The sequence below is a fragment of the Diabrotica virgifera genome, chromosome 2 (assembly GCF_917563875.1).
Source record: "Diabrotica virgifera virgifera chromosome 2, PGI_DIABVI_V3a".
NCBI lineage: Eukaryota > Metazoa > Arthropoda > Insecta > Coleoptera > Chrysomelidae > Diabrotica > Diabrotica virgifera.
In genome coordinates, this window is record NC_065444.1 from 246,887,266 (window position 1) to 246,910,292 (window position 23,027).

Consider the following 23,027-nt stretch of genomic DNA (forward strand, 5'->3'; position numbering starts at 1 on the left):
GAAAGTAATTAGTTTCGGTAGTACCGTAAATAAATTATCAATATGTCATCAGATGTTACTATACAGAATGTCTCACCGAATAAATCCTATTCTACCTCTTACTCTACATCAGTGGAATTTATACAACCCGTTGGATGTGCATGATTTGGACGCTAAATTTAAAAGACCCAAAGGAGGAAGACCCAACCCTTCGGCCCTAACTTTACTTTCTGGCAGCGTCCAAGACACGGGTACTTTTAAGACCCTCAGGTACTTTAGCGTCGAAAATATGCCCGCCCATTTTATTTAGACATTTCGTGAGGTAATGGTTGGGGAGCCCAACCCCCATGGGGAGCAACCTTGTACCCTGTAAATGTATCTCTACCATATATTGGCTCTTAATACATGGGAGTGCGTTAAGGGGACCTGAAAAAAATCTATCCTTAGAAAAACTCGAAATTGTCAGATTAAGATAAGGTAAGTTAAGTATATGCAAAACAGTGCATATTTGAAAAATCTGACGATTTGATGGCGCGTAAGGAAATGGGTGAGTCACAAAGTTTCACAAAAAATGCGAATATTTGGCGAAATGAACGTCAGATCGAAAAACTAAAAAATACGTGTTCAATATTTTTCAAAAATCTATCGAACTTTACTATACACGACCCTCCCCCCCCCTCACGGAAAGGGGTGGGGGCAAATTTAAAATTTTAAATACGAACCCCGCGATATCTCGCGAAATGAACATCAGATCGAAAAACTGAAAAATGCACGTATTCAATATTTTTGAAACCATTTTTGATGGCACCAAACGCGACCCCTCACGCAGGTGGGATGGGGGCTACTTTAAAATCTTAAATAGGAGCCCCCATTTTTCATTGCAGATTTGGATTCTTTACGTAAAAATAAGTAACTTTTATTCGAGACATTTTTTCGAATTATGGATAGATGGCGCTATAATTGGAAAAAACGATTATTGGAAATTGAAAATGAATTTAAAAAAAATGGAAAGTCCCCACTTTATGGAAAACTTTACTTTTTGGTTTTAGGACCCAATCTTCACAACCCAACAGTTCCCCATAACGCTCGAGTAACTAAGATTTAGCATAGTTTCCTCCCTACTATAACGTAAAATTAATTTAAATTTTTTTTTTAAATTAATTATGGTTATAACGGCCAGTTATGTGCCAATCATGTATTTTAACAAATATAATAATAGAATAATTAACTTTGTTCAAAAGTAATTTTAGGTTTCTTAGACATTAGATTTTATGATTATATTTGAAAGAAAAACTCTTCTTCTTTCATTTAAGCGTCGTAAAATCCTTCTAATTTTATTATTTTCTGTTTTAGAATGTGGTAAAAAATTGTTAATTTTCGCAAATATGAGATAAACAACAATTATTCAGTGAATCTTTTTTTTTTTCGACATTTTTATTACATATTGTTCACTATAAAAACTTGATGTAAAATTAAAAGTTGTAAAATTATTTCTGCAAAAGTTGGTAACAATATTCCGTTTTAAAATGTTTACCTCTTTTTAACGATTGTTCATAAATAAATACACCATAAAATTTTTACTACAGCTCATTTTAAAGGTTTTTCGATAAATTAACCGATTTCGTTTTCAGTTTTTTGATTAAATGTAATGTTCACATTTTCACTGAAATTGTTAATAAATAAAAATATACGAAAACCATTTGGACGAATTTGCATAGCTTTTATTATTGTATATTCTATGCATATAGAACCTAAAACAATTTGAAATTACAGTGAGTGTCAAAAAACACTGTATTTTTGCTCATTTCCCTGGACTAAATAAGGTTGTTATGAATTACAGTTTATAAATAAATGTTTTTTCAACAATTCAATTATTTAATCGGCAATTTATTTGTACGTGGTGATAATAATATATTAATAATTAGTATATTTGGATTGTTATATTTTAGTTTCTTTATATGGTTATATTTTTAGTTAGCTTACCTTTGATTTTGTATTCATTATCATCACTGGCTCTACAAAACATCCAAAATCGTCAAAATTTAAAGTATAATCTACATTAATTTCTTCTTTTTTTTCTTGACTTTTCACATGAATATTTTAGTCATAAAACCCGTAAATGTTGCTTCTAATTAATTTTTTTGTAATATTACCCAATACAATAATGATTGTGCGTTCTTTTGAATCTGTCTAGTTACCTAATTATTCAGAAAACCGTTGGAGCTGATATTGTGGTCAAATCTCAAGACAATGTAGCGATATCCGCTATCAATATCTTTGAGTGCCCTCTACGTAATTTTTGAACTGATTTTCGAAGTTTTTTTTGTTTACCTCGAATTCATCGTGTGCTGTTTGTTAATGTTGTTCTGAAGCTATTTTCTTGTGGCATTTTTTCAATTTTAACTATTTAGAATGGGAAATAAGCCACAATATTATTAAAAAATGATTTTTATTAACGTTTCGACGCCCAAATCGGGTGCCGTTGTCAAATTAGAAGAATTTTTTTACTAAGCAACAACATTTTTGTTTATATTAATAGTATTTTGTATTTTGACAACGGCACCCGATTTGGGCGTCGAAACGTTAATAAAAATCATTTTTTAATAATATTGTGGCTTATTTCCCATTCTAAATAGTTAAAATTGCTGTTTGTTACATTTGTATTGCATATGGTTGAAGACGTGTGTCTCAGATTTACTTATCAGCTATTGTAGGTATATTCTTGTTGTTGACTTCTTATTTTTAGTATTGGCAGGCAGTATGGTTTTTTAATTTTCTTCGGTGACTGTATAAAAAATTGTTCGACAATTTACATTAATTTTTGAATCAGAGAATAAGAAATTAGTTTTGAAAAGAAACAGCTGTGAGAATCTTAAAAAACAAGAAAAAAACGGGAATTGAAAAAGAAACTACAAGACATGAATTACAATTCAAAACAATCTATCATAAAATACTGTACCATCTTGTTTCTTTAATGTAACGAGTTCTACTCTGACTGAAGATCTTATCTCGTAGATTGTATTAAATTACAGTTTTTTCTACCAAATCTGTAAATCAACAAACTGTTTTAAGTAATTTATATAATAAAAGAATACCTCTCTTCTCTCTCTACCGTATACTCTTATAATTGGATAAATATTACAAGAAATTGATAGTTGAGCGCTTCAAAAAATTATCCTGACTTACATTCGAAGAGATTAGCCTTCCCAGTGATTAGCGAGCCGTTATCTGATTATGAAAACATTAAATTTAATTTGAAATTCCTTTTAAGGGGATAAGTTAATATTGACTGTGTATAATTATATCGGAAGTCTAATTATTAGCACTAGCTTTAGTCAATTTATATTAAAAAAAGAACAGTTGCTTTGCTCAGTTATTGATGAGGTGTGGTTTATTGGTACAACAGATGCAATTTGGTTTTTTTGTCATGTTATACAGTTTATTTTCAAAAGTGAGTAAAAAAGCAGTATAACATGAGAAAAGCAGTTTGAGAATAAAAAGACCTGGTGGTGGTCAAACGAAGTTCAAGAAAAAACAAAAGGGGAGAGAAAATTATGTACACAATGGCAAGAAAATAGATCGGACACAGATATTAGAAACCATATGATCGTCAAAAAGGAAGCGAAAGAAGTAGTGACAAAAGCTAAAGCTTTAGTAAAGTAGCTTTAGTCAATTTATATTAAAAAATTATTATGTGTGGTGCATTGGTACAAAAGATGCAATTTTGATTTTTTGTCAGGTTATACAGAAAGTGTATTTACAAGCATAGCATGATACATAGACTGACAGAAATTCCCATGTCAAAAAATAACTTCGAAATAGAACTGAACATCATTAAACAAATAGCAGTAAACAATGGCTATAACGAACAAACAATTAATTAAATTTTAAACCAAAAACTCCATAAAAAATCTCTGAAATTAGTCTATCCACCACCACAGAAAGAACCCAGTACCTTCTGCTCTATCACATATACTGGCAAGATAACAACAAAAATAGCCAGATACATAAAAAAGAAAGGAATAACACCAGCTTTCAGAACTAACAACAACTTTAGCAAATATACGAGGCGTGTTTTTTATGTAAGTACCGTTTTGCGATTCCGCCGCCGCAGCGCTACGGTCGGCGTTCCGCGCATGAGCGCTGGTTACCTACATCTCTTGTCTACGCACACTGACGCCATTACAGTCTGATTCTTCATTGTATACTTGTTTACTCCAGTGTTTAAGATGCCTTCAACAATCGTGAGTGCCGCTGATTGTGAAGTACGGGCTGTTATACGATTTCTTAGTGCTAAAGGCGTAAAACCGATCGATATTCATCGTGAGATCATTGAAGTTTACTGACAAAACATTATGAGTGATGGAATGGTAAGGAAATGGGTGAGAGCATTTAAAGATGGCCGCACAAATGTGCATGATGAAGAACGGAGTGGGCGTCCTTCGGTCGTTAATGAAAATTTGGTGCAGAAAGTGGACGAAAAGGTGAGAGAAAACAGACGCTTTACAATTTCATCATTGTCCGACTGCTTTCCTCAGTATTCTCGTAGTGTTTTGTATCGCATTGTGACCGAGAACTTGAATTACCGGAATTTGTGATGCAGTGGTTAACAAGTCAGGCGGCAGAATTTTATCAGGAGGGTATTCAAAAACTGGTGCCACGTTATGACAAGTGCCTCAATATTCACGGAAATTATGTAGAAAAGTAGATTAAGGTGTGAAAAGTAGACTAAGTAGATTAAGCTTTCATGTAAAAATAAAATTATTGCCATATCTTTGCAGCTCTTTTTCTAATTCCAAAACGGTACTTACTTAAAAAACACGCCTCGTATTAAGAACAATAAGAGCCGAAAGAGAAAACAACTACAGAGTGATGTTTACAAACTAACTTGTGGTGACTGTCCGAAAACTTACATTGGTCAAACTGGCAGAACCTTTAACAAACGGATAGCAGAACACAAAAGGGCTTTCAACAATAGAAAAACAGACACTTCAACATACGCACTTCACCTTCTAGATCATAATCATTCTTTTAATGAACAGTTTCAAATTCTGCATATTCAAAATAAAGGCCTTAAACTATCTTTATTTGAATCTATGGAAATTAATAAATTGAAAAATACAGATATAATTCTGAATGACCAACTCGAGACAAACAGCTCCCCACTCCTCAACCTCTTCAGTTAAAGACTTTAAAAAGACAAACCCATAGTAATCTAAATCACTTTAGAGAAAGGCACTCTGCCGAAACAGCTGTAGTCACATAGTTGTAATAAATTTTGTGGAAGTATAGAAAACAAACGTTTTCATTAAAACAAACGTTAGATTAAACAGAAAGATACTATTTTGAAAGAAGAGTAAAAAAAGTAGTAATTATCAAGAACCTAAAAAAAACAGATTGTACATGAAAAAAGTCGCACATGAAAATTTTATGGAAGTAGTAAATATCAATATTTGGAGCTAAAAACTCACTTTTATTGGGATATATTAAGATGATGAATCAAACATAGCTGGGGTGTTAAATGTTTTGTTGTGTTGGTGTCTATTTTCTTCTTCCATTCTTTTTTGTGTCTCGATATTATTTTCATTTCTGTAAAGTTGATCCCTCTGGCTTTACCTGCTTTTATAATTTCATGTATCCAGTTTTTTCATGGCCGTCCTCTCTTTCGTTTCTTTACTCTGTTAGTTTCTAATATTCTCTTTATAGTTGTTTTTTTATTTGATCATTTCTGATTCTGTCTTTCCTGATGTTGTGTGTTATGTTCCTCAATACATTCATTTTGATAGCATTTAATTTACTTTAATATTTATTTGTAATACCGCTCGCATATGTAACTATTGGTATACTTCTTCTTCTTGATGTGCCTATTATCATGGCAATCTTTATCCTATCTGTAGCACCGCGGAAAAGCTGCACAGATGTTGTGTTGAACCAGCTTCTGAGGTTCTTCAACCAGGATGTTCTTCTTCCTGACCCCGTTTCCCAAAGATTTTTTCTTGTAATATGGCTTATAAGAGGGTATATCTGGTTTCATTTCGCATAATATGTCCGAATTATTATAACTTTTGAGATTTGATAGTGGTCAGTACTTCTCGGTTCTATTGGTATTCTAATCGGATTACAGTCCGTGGCCATATTATTATGACCACCTATGAATTTATACAAAAATCAACTATTCCACTAGGTACGTTTTGTTTAAAATATGATTTTTAAATTTTATTTTGTTATGCAATGTTAAACAGCAATAAAATATTTGAAAATATTACATATTTATATTTTTTTAATATCTTGTTGAACTTCTGACCTTAATTAGCTGGAAAATATTTGGGAGCTTTTAAAACGAGAAATTTCCAATGAAAAGGTCACTAACGGAATTGTTTTGATTAAAGAACTAATATATCGTTGAAACCAAAATCAAAGTGACAAATTTAAGCAAAAAAAATTTAACTGGATTCAAAGTATGCCAATTCGGGTATTAGCGGTAATCTAAGATAGAGCAAAAATTCAGCAAAATATTAAAAAAATAGAAATATGTGATATTTCCAAATGGTTTATTGCTGTTTATTATTAAATGTATTATATTTAATACATATATTGATAAATATCATATATTTTTTTTCAATATTTTGTTGAGCCACCTTTAACTTTGATTACCGCTTGTATCAGTATTGGCATACTTTGAATGCAGTTAAATTTTTTTTGCTTCAATTTGTCATTGTGGTTTCAATGATATGTTAGTCCTTTAATCAAAACAATTTCGTTAGTGACCTTTTCATCGGAAATTTCTCGTTTTAAAAGCTCCCAAATATTTTCCATCTGATTAAGGTCAGAAGTTCAACAAATTATTAAAAAGTATATAAACATGTAATATTTTCAAATGTTTTATTGGTGTTTATTATTAAATATAATATAGTTAATGTTGCATTAATATGACATAACAAAATTAAATTTAAAAATCATATTTTAAACAAAACGTACCTAGTGGAATAGTTGATTTTTATAAAAATTCATAGGTGGTCATAATAATATGGCCAGGGACTGTATATAAAAAATGGGGCATACGTATCACTATATTGGAAGACGCTATAAGTTTTGCAAATGGCGCCAAATTTCAATTTGGCATTTGATTTGATACCAAATCGGACTAGAGTAAAGATGACTTGTTTTTTTCAAGATAACAAAAAAGCCTGTCTTTGTAAAACATTGTCTTTATTTAACGTAGTATATTTTGTTTTTTTTTTCAAATAAAAGGTAATTTATGAACTGTAATTCAAACAACCATCTCATGACATTGGTAGCATTTGACACGTTTGCGGACTTCATGACATTGATAAATAATTTAATAGCATATTTTTAAAAAGTATTATTTAACGCTGCATTGGTATAAAATAGTTTGGAGTTTTATTTTTATATCTACTACTACAGAAATTTGATCACGGAGAAGATCTAATGGCATAATGTAACTTACTGTTCTCTACAGCCCCCAAAGAAAAAAATTATGTGACATTAATATAACTAATCATAAGGACAATCAAATAAGATTTTAAACCACGCTTTAAATACGTAAATTAATTTTAATTTATTAAATTAATTAAGTTTATGTAAATTGAAATTTAATTTTAAAAATAAATATAGAAAGAAGCGTTAGGTTAGGTTAGATAGTAGGTTCTGCTAAATACCGAAGAACCATTTACTAGAAAAAAAGACAGTCTTGAAAAAACAATTATAATTGTATAATAATGCTCTTAATCATTAATAATCGAACAAATCTCTGTACAAATCCACAAGGAAAAAGTTTTCCTGTAGTTGGCTGTATACCATTTAATACAAAAAACAGTAAAATCCTGTATAAAAGGTATATTTAAAATCCCTCAAAAGGGCCACATCAAAATCACAATATAACTAGTTTTCGACTGGTTTATCAGTCATCATCAGTCCTTACGTGCAATGTACATGCTAACCACCAAGATATTATTTAACAAAAATATGTGGGTCAAAGCCCAGTAAAACATGTGAACAAGTCAAATCCACAGCTCAGATGTTACCTGGGGCAGATTATTTTAAACCAATGTTTCCTTGACGGACAACTTTTACTGGGCTTTGACCCACATATTTTTGTTAAACAATATCTTGGTGGTTAGCATGTACCTACATTGCACGTAAGCACTGATGATGACTGGTAAATTAGTCGAAAACTAGTTATGTTGTGATTTTGATGTGGCCCTTTTGAGGGATTTTAAATATACCTTTTATACAGGATTTTACTGTTTTTTTTTTTAATCTCTGTACATTATGCTATTGAACACAATTTTTGTAGTATCATGTAGATTTTTGACTACACAGCAGCGTTATTAATACTTTTTATGATACAAATTCAAATAAATCTAACGAAAACATATTCTAGAAGGAATGATGTTACTAGTGAACGAAAATGCATGGCACTCGCTTGGATATTGAACACTTTACATTCACACTTGTACTTCCAAACCACTAAAACTCTTGAGGCTGGCTGTAGCCATCCCAAATATTATAAACAAGAAAATGAAGACGTCCTTGGCCTATTCACCAGGTTTTGATAGTGTTCAATCAGAGGCGGATGGGATCTTTGTAAGAAACAAATCCTACCTGTATTAAATAAATTTCTCAGAATTTTACAACTGTTCTTTAGTTTCCTTCTATCAGAGGTTGGAAATCTTCGTCGCTATCTCAACCTTTTTAGACAGATTTCTGGGATTTCTAAGGAACTGCAACAAAACCATTCTCTTTTGGATCTCTAACCATTGCATAATCCTAAGTAATGCATATTACTGTTTTTTCATTATAATGACAGATTTGTCAGATTCTTTTATTATCCATGTGTCCACTTTCTTAGTTATGTATAGCATCTTAGCATTCTTATGCAAACCTCATGTGTGAAGTAAGTTATTTAGCTGTGCGAGTAAGTTTCTATTCCTATTCTAGATCCAATTTCTGTTGTCTCACCTTCTTCCTTTAAAAATATTCCTGGTGTTTATTGTTGTTACTCTCGAACAACTCTGTTGTTTGTGATGGAACTAGAAGAAGAAAAAGAATCTTTCTATCGTCTTTGGTGAACTCCTTTCGAATACCTGTATTTTACATTATTTTGCCAGTCTTCTTTCGAAGTTTTTTATGCTGGACTCCGACAGAATCATTTTGGAGGTCTAGGGAGCAGGCACAGATATCTAGATTCATATTCAAGCATCGTTCTCTATCTAAATTAGTTGGTTTAATAAAGAGCTTTCCCAAAATTATGAAAGATTGTTACAAGTTTAAGTCCATATGTGAAGCTGTCAGATGCTATCTACGTCCACTTAATTGTTTTAACCAAACACATCATAAAACTGTGTGCCGTGTCCTAACAACACGTGTGTGTTTTTGCAGCCGAAGAACCCGCTGAATCCCCCACCAAGAAATCCTCCCCTAAACTAGACTCCACTCCCACCACACCCACTAAACACGAAGAAACGCCAACAGAACAAGTCACGCCAACTCACGAACAACCCCCTCCACTTCCCGCCACTTCCGCTCCCACACCGAAACCGGAAGTAAACGGCACGACTACGCCGGACGGTAACCGATCCCCCTCTCCCAAGCCTCAGCCGGCTGCTACCAATGACAACTCCGCTACTAACAACAACAATGCAAACAATAAAAAAGTCGAAGAGCTTTATGATATACCTGTAGGTAAGTACGTCATTTTACTAATTTATTAATGGCATGGTATTGTATCTTTGTGTAGCATAGTATTTATTTCCAGGTCTTTAACAGCAAAAAGGAGTATGTATAGCTCTCATAAAGTGGCTTTGCCCAAAACTAAAGTATGTACAATAATTGAAAAAGTAAATATATACAATTCTTAGCTTGCTTAGCTACTTTTTAGGGGTTACATAATAAAAGGTAGTGTGCACACTGTGCATCCGTCTGCATCTTGTTGTTGACGTGTTACGTACTGTTATGTTGTTCGAGTCTATTGTAAACGGTAATATGTTGTAATTTATTAATCAATACAGTGTTTGTCAAGAGTTTTACACTATCATTATTAACTATATAATTTATCATATTGCCCACATTGTCCTCTGGGCAATAATGATATAGAGAAGATTGAATCGTATATATGTTACAGTTCAAGTTGATTATCCAGCTGGAGTTGACTTTTCCTAGTTCGAGTCGACTCAAACGGCTGGTTTTAGTAAAAGTTGATTATAAATGAAGATTTTTATTCAGCATTTACTAGTAAAAGTAGACTCCAACTAGTTAAGTATACTCTTCCCAATGCCATTTAGTAAAAGTTGATTCGCACAAACAAATGATTCTAGAAATTAAATGTTACTGTATATTACGTTCAAAATCGTGATATTTATAGTCCAGGCTGTATCGTCGCCCCCGTTAGGTAAATTATTCCAGTTCGATTTTTTTGCACAAACTTACTCAAAAAGAGGTCCTTATAACGAATCCTCCACAGGGTGTCAGGTGGTACCGTAATCGAAAAATTGTTTACACAATTTTCTTTAAACAAATTCACAAAAAAAATTTATTTCGGACATTTTTTTTACATCATTAATTTGGGTCATTCGGAGAAAAAGAGGTCTTTTGTGATTTTTCTGTAAAATTTATTGTTCTCGAGTTATACGCGATTTAAAATTTGAAAAATGCGAAAATGACCATTTTCAAGGCTTAATAACTCGGTTAAAATTATTATTATGAAAGTCAGAAAGTCACCAAATCAAATTTTAACGACCCCCCTACAAGGTACTGAAGAAATATTTGTCATTATTGTATTACTAAGCTGTTGAGCGTATTGAGGCGGCTGTCAATGTGAGTGCGACTGAGATGCACCATTGGACTGTCGGAATGGAGGATCTTACTCGCACTCACATTGACGGCCGCCTCAATACGTTTTTAACGCTCATTGTTGATAATTAAAAATAACAGCTTAGTAATAAAATAATGACAAAAATTTCTTCAGGATCTTGTAGGGGGGGGGGCTTTACTTTGATTAGGTGACTTTCTGACTTTCATAATAATAGTTTTTAATCGAGTTATTAAGCCTTAAAAATAGTCCTTTCGCATTTTTCAAATTTTAAATCGCGTATAACTCGAAAACTATCAATTTTAGAGAAAAATCTCAAGAGACCTTTTTTGCTCCGAATGACCAAAATAATCTAAAAAAAATTTGTCCGGAGTGAAATACTTAGTTATTTATAAAACAGTTCGTGAAGTATGCTTTTTGCGCACGCACGCGATGTTTAGAGCACGAGCGGACCGAGTGCTATACATCTTCTAAGTGCGCAAAAAGTACATCACGCACAGTTTCATACAATATTTTATCTACCAAAAAACAAATAAAAAAACTGCAACTCTTCGTCACTGGAATACATTCCTATTTTACAATTTTTTAGAACTTTGACATTTAAATATTCAAACTTCTGTCAGACCACAAAACTGTCAAAACTATTTTTGTAATTTATTGCTCACATGTCATCACCATGACAAGGCGAAAGTTAAGGATATTTGATTATATGAAAGTGTGCTAAAAACAGTGTGAAAAAGTAAATCCCATTTAAAATACATTATTACTTCAGGCACACTTTAAACCCTTCATGTACTGCTATCTATATTTACAATTTTCACACAATAAAAACTTATACATAATATGAGGTAGAGTAGATAAGAATTTTTGTGAATTTGGTTAACAAAAATTGGTTCAACAATTTTTCGACCGCGGTACCGCCTGACACTGTGTATTTGTTATAAGGATGTATTTGTTTGAGTAAGTTTGTGCAAAAAAATCGAAACAGAATAATTTACCTAACGGTGGCGACGTTACAGCCTGGACTAATAAGTAGTTGAAACGGTCAAAACAAAGAGACGAACACTCATCAAAAATGCACGTGAGATTATACTCCTATAAATTGTATAATCTACTTTTACTAACTCTAACAAGAGTTAGGAAGAGTCAACTTCAACTAGTAAAAGTTGATTTAAATTTTTGAAATCAACTTTTACTGCTCGTTTCAGTTGGAGTTGACTCGAACTAGGAAAAGTCAACTCTAACTGAGAATCAACTTGAACTGTAACATATATACTTAAAACAAAAAATCGAACTGCCAAAGCTTAATGATGTTCTTTATATTAGCATAGGCAGCATTTGGTCGATTATTTACTTACTTAATTAGTCCTAAGCCTTTCTACGTTTAGGTGTAAGGCTGGTGGAGTTGTGTTTGGCATTGTAGTCTCCATGCTTTCCGATCTTGCGTTAGGTTTTTTGCACTTTCCAATGTCAATCCCTTCTTCTCGACTTCTTTCCTGATTTCATCTACCCACATAACTCTTGGTCTTCGTCTTTTGTTTTTCCCCTGCACTCTCGTTTCGAACACTCGCTTTGTTAGCCTCTCGTTCGACATTCTACACACGTGCCCGAACCATCTAAGTTGTCCCTCTACTATTTTTTCATTTGTTGGTTCTAGTTTTAGGTTTTGTCTAATTGTTTCGTTTCGTATTTTGTCTGTCCTCTTTCTGTTTGCTATTTTCCTCAGGAACCTCATTTCCATAGCATTGACTCTGGATTTTTTTCTCCCCGTCAATGTCCATGTCTCGCTGCTATACATGATTGTTGGTCTAACAAGTCTAACTACTGATTTAACTACTGCCGTTTTTACTTTCTCCGGTATCTCTTTTTTCCCCAAAAATGTTGTTTTCATAGTGTTAAATAAGCTTTCTGTTCGTCCCATTCTCTCGTTTATTTTCATGTCTCTTTTACCATTTGATTCGATTATTACTCCTAGGTATTTAAAATATTCCACTTGCTCTAGTTGTTTCCCGTCTAATTCTATTGCGTGTGTCTTCCTCGTATTTGAAATTATCATTGTTTTTGTTTTCTCTGTAATAATTTTCATATTTATGTTTGATAGTTCTTCTTCTAGGATTTCAAGATTGTTCTGTAAGTCTTCTGTTTTCTGCTATCAATGCCATGTCGTCTGCAAATAGTAGCTCCGATAGTTGAGTTCGTTTCATTTGCCAGTTTCCTAATGTTAGTTTTCTCATTCTTCTCTTGGCTTTCTTTATCGCTTCATCTAGTACCACTGAGAATAGCAGTGGACTCAGCACGCATCCCTGTTTGACGCCTTGACTTGTAGTAAATTATCTGGATTCCTCGTTATTGGTTCTTACTGTATTTGTATTATTTTTGTACATATCCTTTATTACTTCTATTATGTGTCTGTCGACTCCCCTTTTTTTTAGTGTCTTCCATGCTTCCTTTCTTCGGATTCTGTCAAACGCCTTTTCCATGGTTCCATTGGTCGATTACAAACAGTATTTAAATCAAACTTACCAAATTCTTTAAAGGCAAAAACCTTCGATCAGCACGTATTGCCAGTTCTGACATAAGGAAATTAAAGTGACTCAGAGAGTTATGGAAAGAAGAATTCACAACGTTAAGCTCAGCGTTCGCAAATCCAATGAAAAAATAAGAAGACTATCAAAAGTAACATATTATGTGATCCAAAAGATTGCCATGTTATAATCGAACTGGGCAGGACACATCGGAAGAATGAAAAACAACAGTTGAACGAAGCAAATTCTCGAATGGCGACCATGGGCAAGCAAAAGAAGTAGAGTGAGGCCTCAAACAAGATGGACTGATGACATCAAGCGAATGGCTGGCCACGAATGGATGCAAAAAAACAGCAAACAGACATGAATGGACCCACCTAAGGGAGGCTTACATCCGACGATGGATGGAATAGCTGTTGATGATGAAATTTATCATAATGGAGTAAAAAGGTTTGATTTTTCTTTAAATATTACAAAAAAAACCTCACAAAAGGATTGAGCAACCTTCCACGACGATGTTAAATTATAAAATGGCATATTCTACTGTATCATAGGCTGCTGTCAGATCTATAAATGCAGCCCCTGTTATAAGTTTTTCTTTGAAAACCTCTTCAATGTGTTCTATTAGTGCGACGACTTGGCTGGTGCAAGATTTGCCTGGTCTGAATTCTCCTTTTTATGGGGTGAGGTGCTTCTCGACTTTTTTTATCTTCTGGCCAGGATGAGTGTGTCATATAGTTTGAAAACGTGACACAGCAGGGAAATAGGTCTTTAGCTACTGGGATTTTCTGGGTCTTTTCCCGATTTTAACAAGGCAATTTAGATTTTCTCCATGATCTTGAAGTTTCTCAGGCTTTGCAGCACGTCTTATAGAGCTCCAAGATTTATTGTTCTGCTCTTTCGCCTAGATGGCTTTATTTGTTCATTGCATATATCATCCACAGCTGCAGCTTTCGGTACCATCGTGGAGTTCTTTTAGTGTAAATGAAGATGCTATAGGTCTGGATCCCGCATAAGAAAAAAATTTGATTAATAGCAAGCTGAAAATTTGTTAATAGCTTAACGGTGTCTAGTCGGACAAACTTTAATATATGGGAATATTGGAACAGGGGAAGTTTTAATGGTGGAACAGGTTAAAAATTTGGAACGTCAGACTACGAAAACGTCAGATGTATTTTGTCGGACAGAACTTCCAATTAATTTGTTGCCCTTTCATTAAACTCTCATGCAAAAATCCGACTGGTGTCTATCACCAACTGGGCATTTTAATGAGTGGAACACGAAGAACATGTCTAATGACAGGAATCATGTTGGTTAGTAATAGCAGTCCGATTTTTGCATGAGAGTTTAAGGAAAGGGTAACAAATCAATTTCGACGTTCAAATCTGACGTTTCAAATTTTTAACCTGTTCCACGATTAAAACTTCCCCTGTTCCAGTGTTCCAATATATCAAAGTTATAATATCAGCTTGCTATTAATCAACTTTATTTTGGTGCGCGGGATCCAGACCTACTAGGTTGTCTGTCCCTGATTCAGTCTTTTTCTACTGTTTGGATCTTTATATAAATTCTTAGTTCCTCCATTTACAAGGAGTTGAGTAGCGACTTTGCTTGCTATAACCCTGCAAGGTGGACTATGTCCGTAGGATTAAGGAACCAGCACTAAGGATTAACGCCAAGTTTTTTAACAAGGTTTCGTGCTATTCTGCTACTTGTGTCATGTCCATTTTTCCAGGGTTTAACCCTCCGTTAGTCGCTAGGATAAACGGAGCATCGAGAGTCGCTACGGTGTCAGAGACCGACAATTAAAAAAAATAGTTATTGCTATAAAATTCATACAAATATTTTATATTGTGTATAGCAGCGTTTCCCAACCGGTGGATCGCGGCTTGGCTCTTACAGTAGCTGAATAACGTAGATATATATCATCATGGGTAAGGGATGGGTCGCGAATATGAAAAAACATCAGAAGGTGGGTCGCCAGACATAAAAGGTTGGTAACCACTGGTGTATAGGAATGACTGAAAAATATTTTTGAAAATGTTTTATTGAAAAACAATAGATATAAAATGAAAAACCCTAGTATAACGATATACATATTTTTATTTGTAATATAAAAATATTCGCTAGGAACCATTTCCCATAATTCCAACAAACGTTTTTGTTCGGCTTCAAAGGACATCATAAATAAGATTTGACCAAAACTTACCGATAAAGTGCAATAATAAGATGCTAAATCTTTACCTGAACTGCAAGTTATGCCAATAAAGTAATAACCACACCGTTAGTAGCTAGGGAGTCTTGCTCCGAAAATAGCTATAAAACTCGCATAACTGTACCCAAGTAGGTAAGAATGTATACTAACACGAGGTGAGTTGATAGGAAGAGGTACAGAAAGTGCCGATAGAAAAAACCAGTTATTTTGTAAATCCCGAATGAATATTTCTGTCGTCGGTGTGTGACACCGATAGCGTTTAACGGAGGGTTAAGTCAACTTTTCCTTTCTAGCTTGACTCAACTGTTGAGTTAGGACTGCTCCGCAGTTAACAATTTTTTGAATAAATGGGTCAGCTGTCTAGAGGGTTTCGTACGTTCTCATTAGTTCTTTGGACCAGCTGGACATCCGGGGAACATATTGTTGTCTACATCCCCTAGGGGTAACTTTCCTAGACACATTTATTATTAATTCTACTTTGTCATAGTCTTCTGATTTTGGTTCAATACGTAGCAGCTCAAAATCTAGTATGTCTGCTTCCCAGTTTGTCTTTTTGAAGTTAAATCTCCTTCTGAATGAGATAGCTTGTGGTCTGACAATTATTGGAAAGATGTTTATAATAATTGGTCTATGAGTTTTTGGTACGAAGCCATATACTACTTTGGTACATTGATCTTCGAGGTTAGTACTTGAAAAACATAATCCGAATTTTATTCTCTTTTCAAACTGCTCTGAAAGTTTAGTGGGAGTTTAGTCAAATTATCAACAACCAGTTTATGAGTACTTACAGACTTTTATTTTTGATTAATTGAGCTACAGAGACAACTTATTGTTTTTTTTTTTAATTAAAATGTACAAATTTAAAAAATTCTAACGAACGCTGCTGAGGACGCCTGAAATTGTAGAAACAGCCTGTCCAGCGGGTGTGCAACCCTCTGAATCGAAAACGAGCAAAACCATCATTTATTATTTTTCTATCTTTACTCGGATTTGAGTACTGAAAGTTCCTCTTCTGTCCTTTTTTTCCTAGACGAATGAAAGCGGAATGTGATGGTTTCCTTTTCGTTTTCTATATTCGTCGTCTGCGGTCTTATTAATTGAAAAAGTCGCAGATTAAGGATGTACCAGAAAGAACTTTCAACACGAAAAGTCTCAGTTTTAAATTACTATTTACCATTTTAATTTTTATTAAATTGGTGGATTCTGCATCTGAGAATCTTCAATTTGTTAAAAAATTCTATTTTTGCGATCTGATTATATAATTTTTTAAGATATATAGTCTTTTTGAACTGTATTAACTATGCAATAATCTCCGTATCCCATTTGGCAAGCACAACTACAATCTTTATGACTCTTTGTTTTAGTTTCAGGCGGTAAAAAAATTTGGCAATGCCAAATAAATTTAATAAAGCAACAGCTTTATTAAATTCTAACTCAATTAATTGTCTTGCCAAACTATCCATAGAAATTTAAATTTCTGGAAATAGGGCCAGTAATGAATTCTAAACCTATTGAATTATTCAATCAGGGACTCGACCTAGGTGAACTACACATTCAGTTAGTCTTTCAGTATATGAAAGATCTATTAAATTCGAATTTGCTGAAATGGCGTCCTGCCAATTATCTATTGAACTAATATCTGAGCCTGTGTCCCAGTTAATGTAGACAGGATGTCCCAATTTTTTTGCTGATTTACTGAATCGTATTCTATTCTGGTAGGGGCGTTCAAACTTAAAGAAGATTTAGTGTTTGTAGGTTTTTAGAAAGAAATTTCCTGAAAATTGTTTTTCAAATAGATTAAGTTACATAGCTAAGGCACGAACATATTTATGTGAAAACTTTTGACAATATCAGACAAAAAGAAGTTATAGAAAAGAAAGCGAAAAGAAAAAGTTGGATGGATGACAATATACCGCAACTCATGCAAGAAGAAAATTAAAGGACAACTAAACAATAAGAATAATAATACAAGAATAAAAAGAAAATAAGAACTGAAATAAAAAAGATCAAAGAAAATTGGTTAAAATCACAGTGGGAAGAGATAGAGTTGTTGAAACAAAAATACGATACGTTTAATATGCATAGACAGTTTAAACAAGCAGCTAGTCTTCAGAACACCAATACGGCGTTTATAAACATATTTATGACCAAAGACCGGATGGATTGAGGAGAAGAGGCAGGTCCAGAACACGAGCTAAGGGCCAGTTCGAAGACGACTTATGAGTCTTAAGAGTTTGAAATTGGAAAACCAAGACGAAGGCTAGGTAGGAATAGAAGCTGATCCTAGTACAGTTTAAGACCCACTATGGGTTGTAGAACCAATGATGACAACGTATATCAAGAACATGGCTGAAGTCGAAGTTTATTGCTTTGCCAAAGAAAACAGAATGCGTGTCCTGCAGTTATTTCGAGACCATCAGCTTAATGATCCATATTTTAAAGTTATTTCTAAAAATCATAAATCAAAGTATACAGGGTGAGGCAAATAAAGGGCCTATTAGAAATATCTCGAGAACTAAAGGCAACAGAATCATGAAAATTGGAATAAAGGGGTTTTGAAGGATGATCTATTAAATGAAAATATTTTCATCTCTCTGCAACTTCCGGTTATACCGGAAGTTGCTTATAACTTCGTTCTTTTAAATGGGACACCCTGTATATTTTTACATTTTTGGATTCTATTTGATGTCTTATTTTTTAACGTATGAGGTTTTGTAATATTATACAGGGTATTTTAAAAGATAATTACGTTTTTTTATTAATTTCGTAGCAAAATTAACACCCTGTAGCATTGTAGTAGTTTGACATCCAAAACTCTACTTACGTTCAAATGATTTTTAATATACTCTACTATTGTTAAGAATCATTAGTATAGCTAAATTTTTAATTTTAGTATACAGGGTTGGTCCAAACTCGGAATGAGTATTTTCTGAGTTTTCTTAAATGGAACACCCTGTATTTTAGTATTGTAATGAAATGATATTTTATGGTACTTTTTTATTTCTTAAGCATTCCCTATACCTAACTGCTTTAATTTGTGCTTAATTGTTAATCGCACCAACAATCTTAACTACGTAGGTATTTTGATAGATAAACCATTATTGGTAATTTTAAGGACCAGTTTGGATTAATGTGTATATCTTTCTGAAAAATTATTTGGGATTGAGTATTTTCACGGCCAACCTAATAAAATTTTACATATTTTTTGGTGCAATTAATGTTTAGCTTGAATCACCAATAACTCACAAATTAAAGCAGTTAGGTGTAGGGAATGCTTAAGAAATAAAAAAGTACCATAAAATATCATTTCATTACAATACTAAAATACAGGGTGTTCCATTTAACAAAACTCAAAAAATACTCATTCTGAGTTTCGACCAACCTTGTATACTAAAATTAAAAATTTAGCTAGACTAATGATTCTTAACAATAGTAGAGTATATTAAAAATCATTTGAACGTAAGTAGAGTTTTAGATGTCAAACTACTATAATTCTACAGGGTGTTAATTTTGCTACGAAATTAATAAAAAAACGTAATTATCTTTTAAAATACCCTGTATAATATTACAAAACCTCATATTTTAAGAAAGAAGACATCGAAGAGAATCCAAAAATGTAAAAATATACAGGGTGTCCCATTTAAAAAAACGAAGTTATAAACAACTTCCGGTATAACCGGAAGTTGCAAAGAGATGAAAATATTTTCATTTAATAGATCATCCTTCAAAACCCCTTTATTCCAATTTTCATGATTCTGTTGCCTTTAGTTCTCGAGATATTTCTGATAGGCCAGTTATCTGCCTCACCCTATATATATTATACATCCAAGTATAACATAGTTCGGTTTTCGGAATGTAGTTGGTACGAGAGAGTTGGCTCCCTTTAGCTTTAGCTACAAGTGCTATTCCAACAATGTATAGACCTGAATTATATTTATGCATGCTTCATTCATTACCATAAAGCATTCGATAAAGTGCATTACCACAGCATAGAAAACGCAAACGTTTCGTTTATTATGCTGTGGCATTACGACAACCTGATAGAGATATCAACAAATATTGGAATAGTCACCTGTGACCTAAGAATTATTATGATTCTTTACTGGAATCAAACATCGTCTATCCGTACGGAAGCAGGAGAATCCGATCATATCAAAATCAAACGTGGGGTCGGACAGGGATTTATACTATCACCACTAATGTTTAACATATACTCTGGGGAAATCTTTCAAGAATCAGTAGAGCTTGTTGAAGCCAGAATCCGAATTATGAGCAATGAAGGATGTATCAAAATAACAGCAGATACGCGGACGACATGGTGGTATTCGCTGACAGTTATGAAGATCTCCAGGGGATAATGAATAAAATCACAGCACAGGTGTAAATCAGAGATATGGACAATCACTAAACATTAAATAAACAAAATGTATGATGATCTCTAAGGGTCGATTTCTCATACCTGCGTTAATCTATGGTTCAGTTGACTGAGGTTCACCGGTGAACTTCGGTTTTGTTTAGAATGCATTTCTCATTGTCAGTGCACGTTCTACAGCTTTCGATAAATGCCAATAGATGGCAAAAGGTAAAAAACTATCGCCATTTTGTACGACCTTTTTATGCTGTTTTTGAATAAAGTTAAATTTAAGTATTTATAGTCAAATATTCATTTTAATAATTATAAATAAATGTAATAAAAACAAAAATAATGTTATCGTTTATCGTTAGACTTAATATAATAAAATAGGTTATATTTATATTATGACAGCGTTTCGTGTTAATACAACGCATGCGTAATCCATGAAATCATCTGAGCTGGGTTCTGAAATCTTTGAACGGCCGAATTCCAGCGTTCAAGTTGAACGTAGTTTAAACTGCCATCGGTTGAACGTGAATTGAGAAAGACGATTTTGATTTTAAACTGACGTTTACTAAAAGTTCAGGTTAAACTGGAGTTGAACTCGATATGAGAAATTGACCCTTAGACGATTTGGACGAATCTGTGAACTGTCAACTAATTGAAATAGGAAAACATATGCCTATCTTGGTCGAACGTCAATGAAAATTGGGACCATTCCCTAGAAATCAAATGTAGCATAGAGAAAGCCAGATCTGCATTTCAAAAGTGGCTAAGCTATTCAAATAACATGATTTATCAATACCCATACAAATCGGGTTACTACGATGTTACCCCATACTGTTGTACGGAGTTGAGTCGTGGACTGTCGCAGATGTTACCTGCAAGAAAATTGAGACTTTCGAAATGTGGCTTTATCGTCGAATACTGAAGATATCTTAGGTCTTAGACCAACCATGTTACTAATCAGGTCGTCTTATTCAGAATGCAAAAAGAAAAAGAGCTGTTAACTACAATCTCTCTCTTCAATCCTGACCCCCCGGAGGGAGTGGAGTGGTCGACGTGATGTCGTGTATTGTCCGTCTCCAAAGATCTCTGTCTCTGGTCGTTTCTTTTAACTCATGCATAGGTCTTTTGCATATTCCTGTAATCTGATCGATCCATCTTGTTGGGGATCTTCCTCGTGATCTTCGGCCTTCCACCTTTCCTTGTATAATGAGTCTTTCCATGTTTTCTGTGTTGGCTCTCATAACATGTCCAAAGTATTTTAATTGTTGGAGATGGACTTTACTGGAGAGTCGTTGGCTAACTTTTAGCTCTCTTAAAATTTAATTATTTGTTCTATGGTCGGTCCAAGGAATTAATAGCATTCGTCTCCAACAGAACATTTCAGTGGCGTCTATCTTTCTTCTTTCCAAATTTCTCAGGGTCCAAGATTCACATCCGTAGGTCAGTATTGGGAATATTAAGCAATTGATTAACCTCATCATTAACGCTCTTGAAATTTGACAGTCCTTGCATATTGTGGTCATTTTTGCTGTGACGACTTTTGCTAGATCACATCTACGTTTTATTTCTTCCTGTAGTGACCCTGTGTTTGTGATTAATGATCCCAGATATAAGTATCAGTTCACAACCTCAAACCGATCAATTGTGGTTATATGTGGATGATTGTTATATAGTTTATCCACTATCACTATCATGATCTTTGACTTTGATATGTTTAATTGCAGACCAAATATTTTACTTTCGTTTTCAACCAGTCGTATAAGATCAGCTCTGCTTGACTATTTGCAAGAAGGGCTGTGTCATCTGCGAAACGTAGGTTGTTTATTTTATGACCATTTATTGAGATGCCTTTTTCCCATCCTTCAAGTGCTCTTCTCATAATATGCTCATCATATATATTGAATAATTGTAGAGATAGTATACATCCCTGTCTGACACCCCGTTCGGGATGAAATTCGTTTGAAAGTGTATCAAGCACTTTAACTGATCCAGTAATGTGTTCGTATAGTTCAGTTATAAGCGAAATAAGGTGTTGAGGTACGCCTACTTCTTTTAGTGTTTGCCATAAGTCAGTGATTCTCAACCTGTGGGGCGCGCCCCCTTAGGGGGGCGCGCTTTTAGCCATGGGGGGCGTGAAAATAAAAAAAAACACTTAATACATTGACTAATTTACTAAAATCAAAGCAAAACAAAATTCTGACAAACAAAAAATAAAATACCCATGAACAAGGAGCTATACATAGTTATGAGCACTGAACACCAAATCAACAAGTTTAATGTAAATTAATGACTTCCTTGGGCCTCTTTTGCAGATCAAAGCTTATCGAAACAGGGTGTAATATTAGAACTAGACGCTCTCAGTTCTTTCTCTATATTGGTCGATCTGCGATCTATATTTGGTCTTTAAAGCAGCCATCGCGGAAAATCCTGTTTCGCAAAGGTAGGATGGTGAAAACGCTCTGGTTTTCAGTGCAGAAAACTCATCATTTACCCCTGCCCAAAATTCAAAGAGGGATCTAATATTAAACTGTTTCTTGATTTCGGCATTTGCTGTGAAGTCTATGAAGGTTTCTTCTTCTGCAGTAGAGAGCTCTTCGGGTGTTATTTGAAACGGATTCCCGACCCACTCATAACTATTAGGTACTTATTAATTGGTCGTCGGCAAAAAAGTATCTTTTAAAATTTTTTGTCAGCATTGCTAAATGATTTTCAATGATTACAAAAACAACTTTCACGTGTTATGCTTCAACCTGGTAAGTTTTAAAACATTCATCCACATTTTCTGATCCTGTACATATTCAGCTATATCACTAATTCGGCGGGCAACAGTATCATTTGATAGAGGTATAAACTCCAATTTTTTAGCAAAATTATCTCCAAACACAGTTTCTACAATTTTGATTGCAGTTGGTAATATAAGATCTTCACCAATAGTGTTAGGCTTTTTAGATCTGGCTATTTAATAGCAGACTTTATAAGAGACAAGTAAAGCTATTTCATTCACAGTCAAAATTTTTATTAAAACTAATTTTTGCTTTTCACGCCATTTTAATTTTAACTCGAAGAATTCTCGGGGTTTGTTAATGTAATCACTGTGAAGCGTTTCCCAATGTC

General features: G+C 33.8%; 1 protein-coding gene across 2 annotated transcripts in view; it reads left to right on the forward strand.

The window, feature by feature from the left end:
- Positions 1 to 23,027, forward strand: part of LOC114326748 (myc box-dependent-interacting protein 1) — a 288,862-nt gene that overhangs the window by 245,300 nt on the left and 20,535 nt on the right. The window contains exon 6 of one of the 2 annotated variants that reach the window (XM_028275178.2): positions 9,382 to 9,684. The exons of the other annotated variant lie outside the window; for it this stretch is intronic. Within the exon in view, the coding sequence (XP_028130979.1) occupies positions 9,382 to 9,684 (303 nt within the window). The remainder of the gene's footprint in view (positions 1 to 9,381; positions 9,685 to 23,027) is intronic. 2 annotated transcript variants of the gene reach the window in all.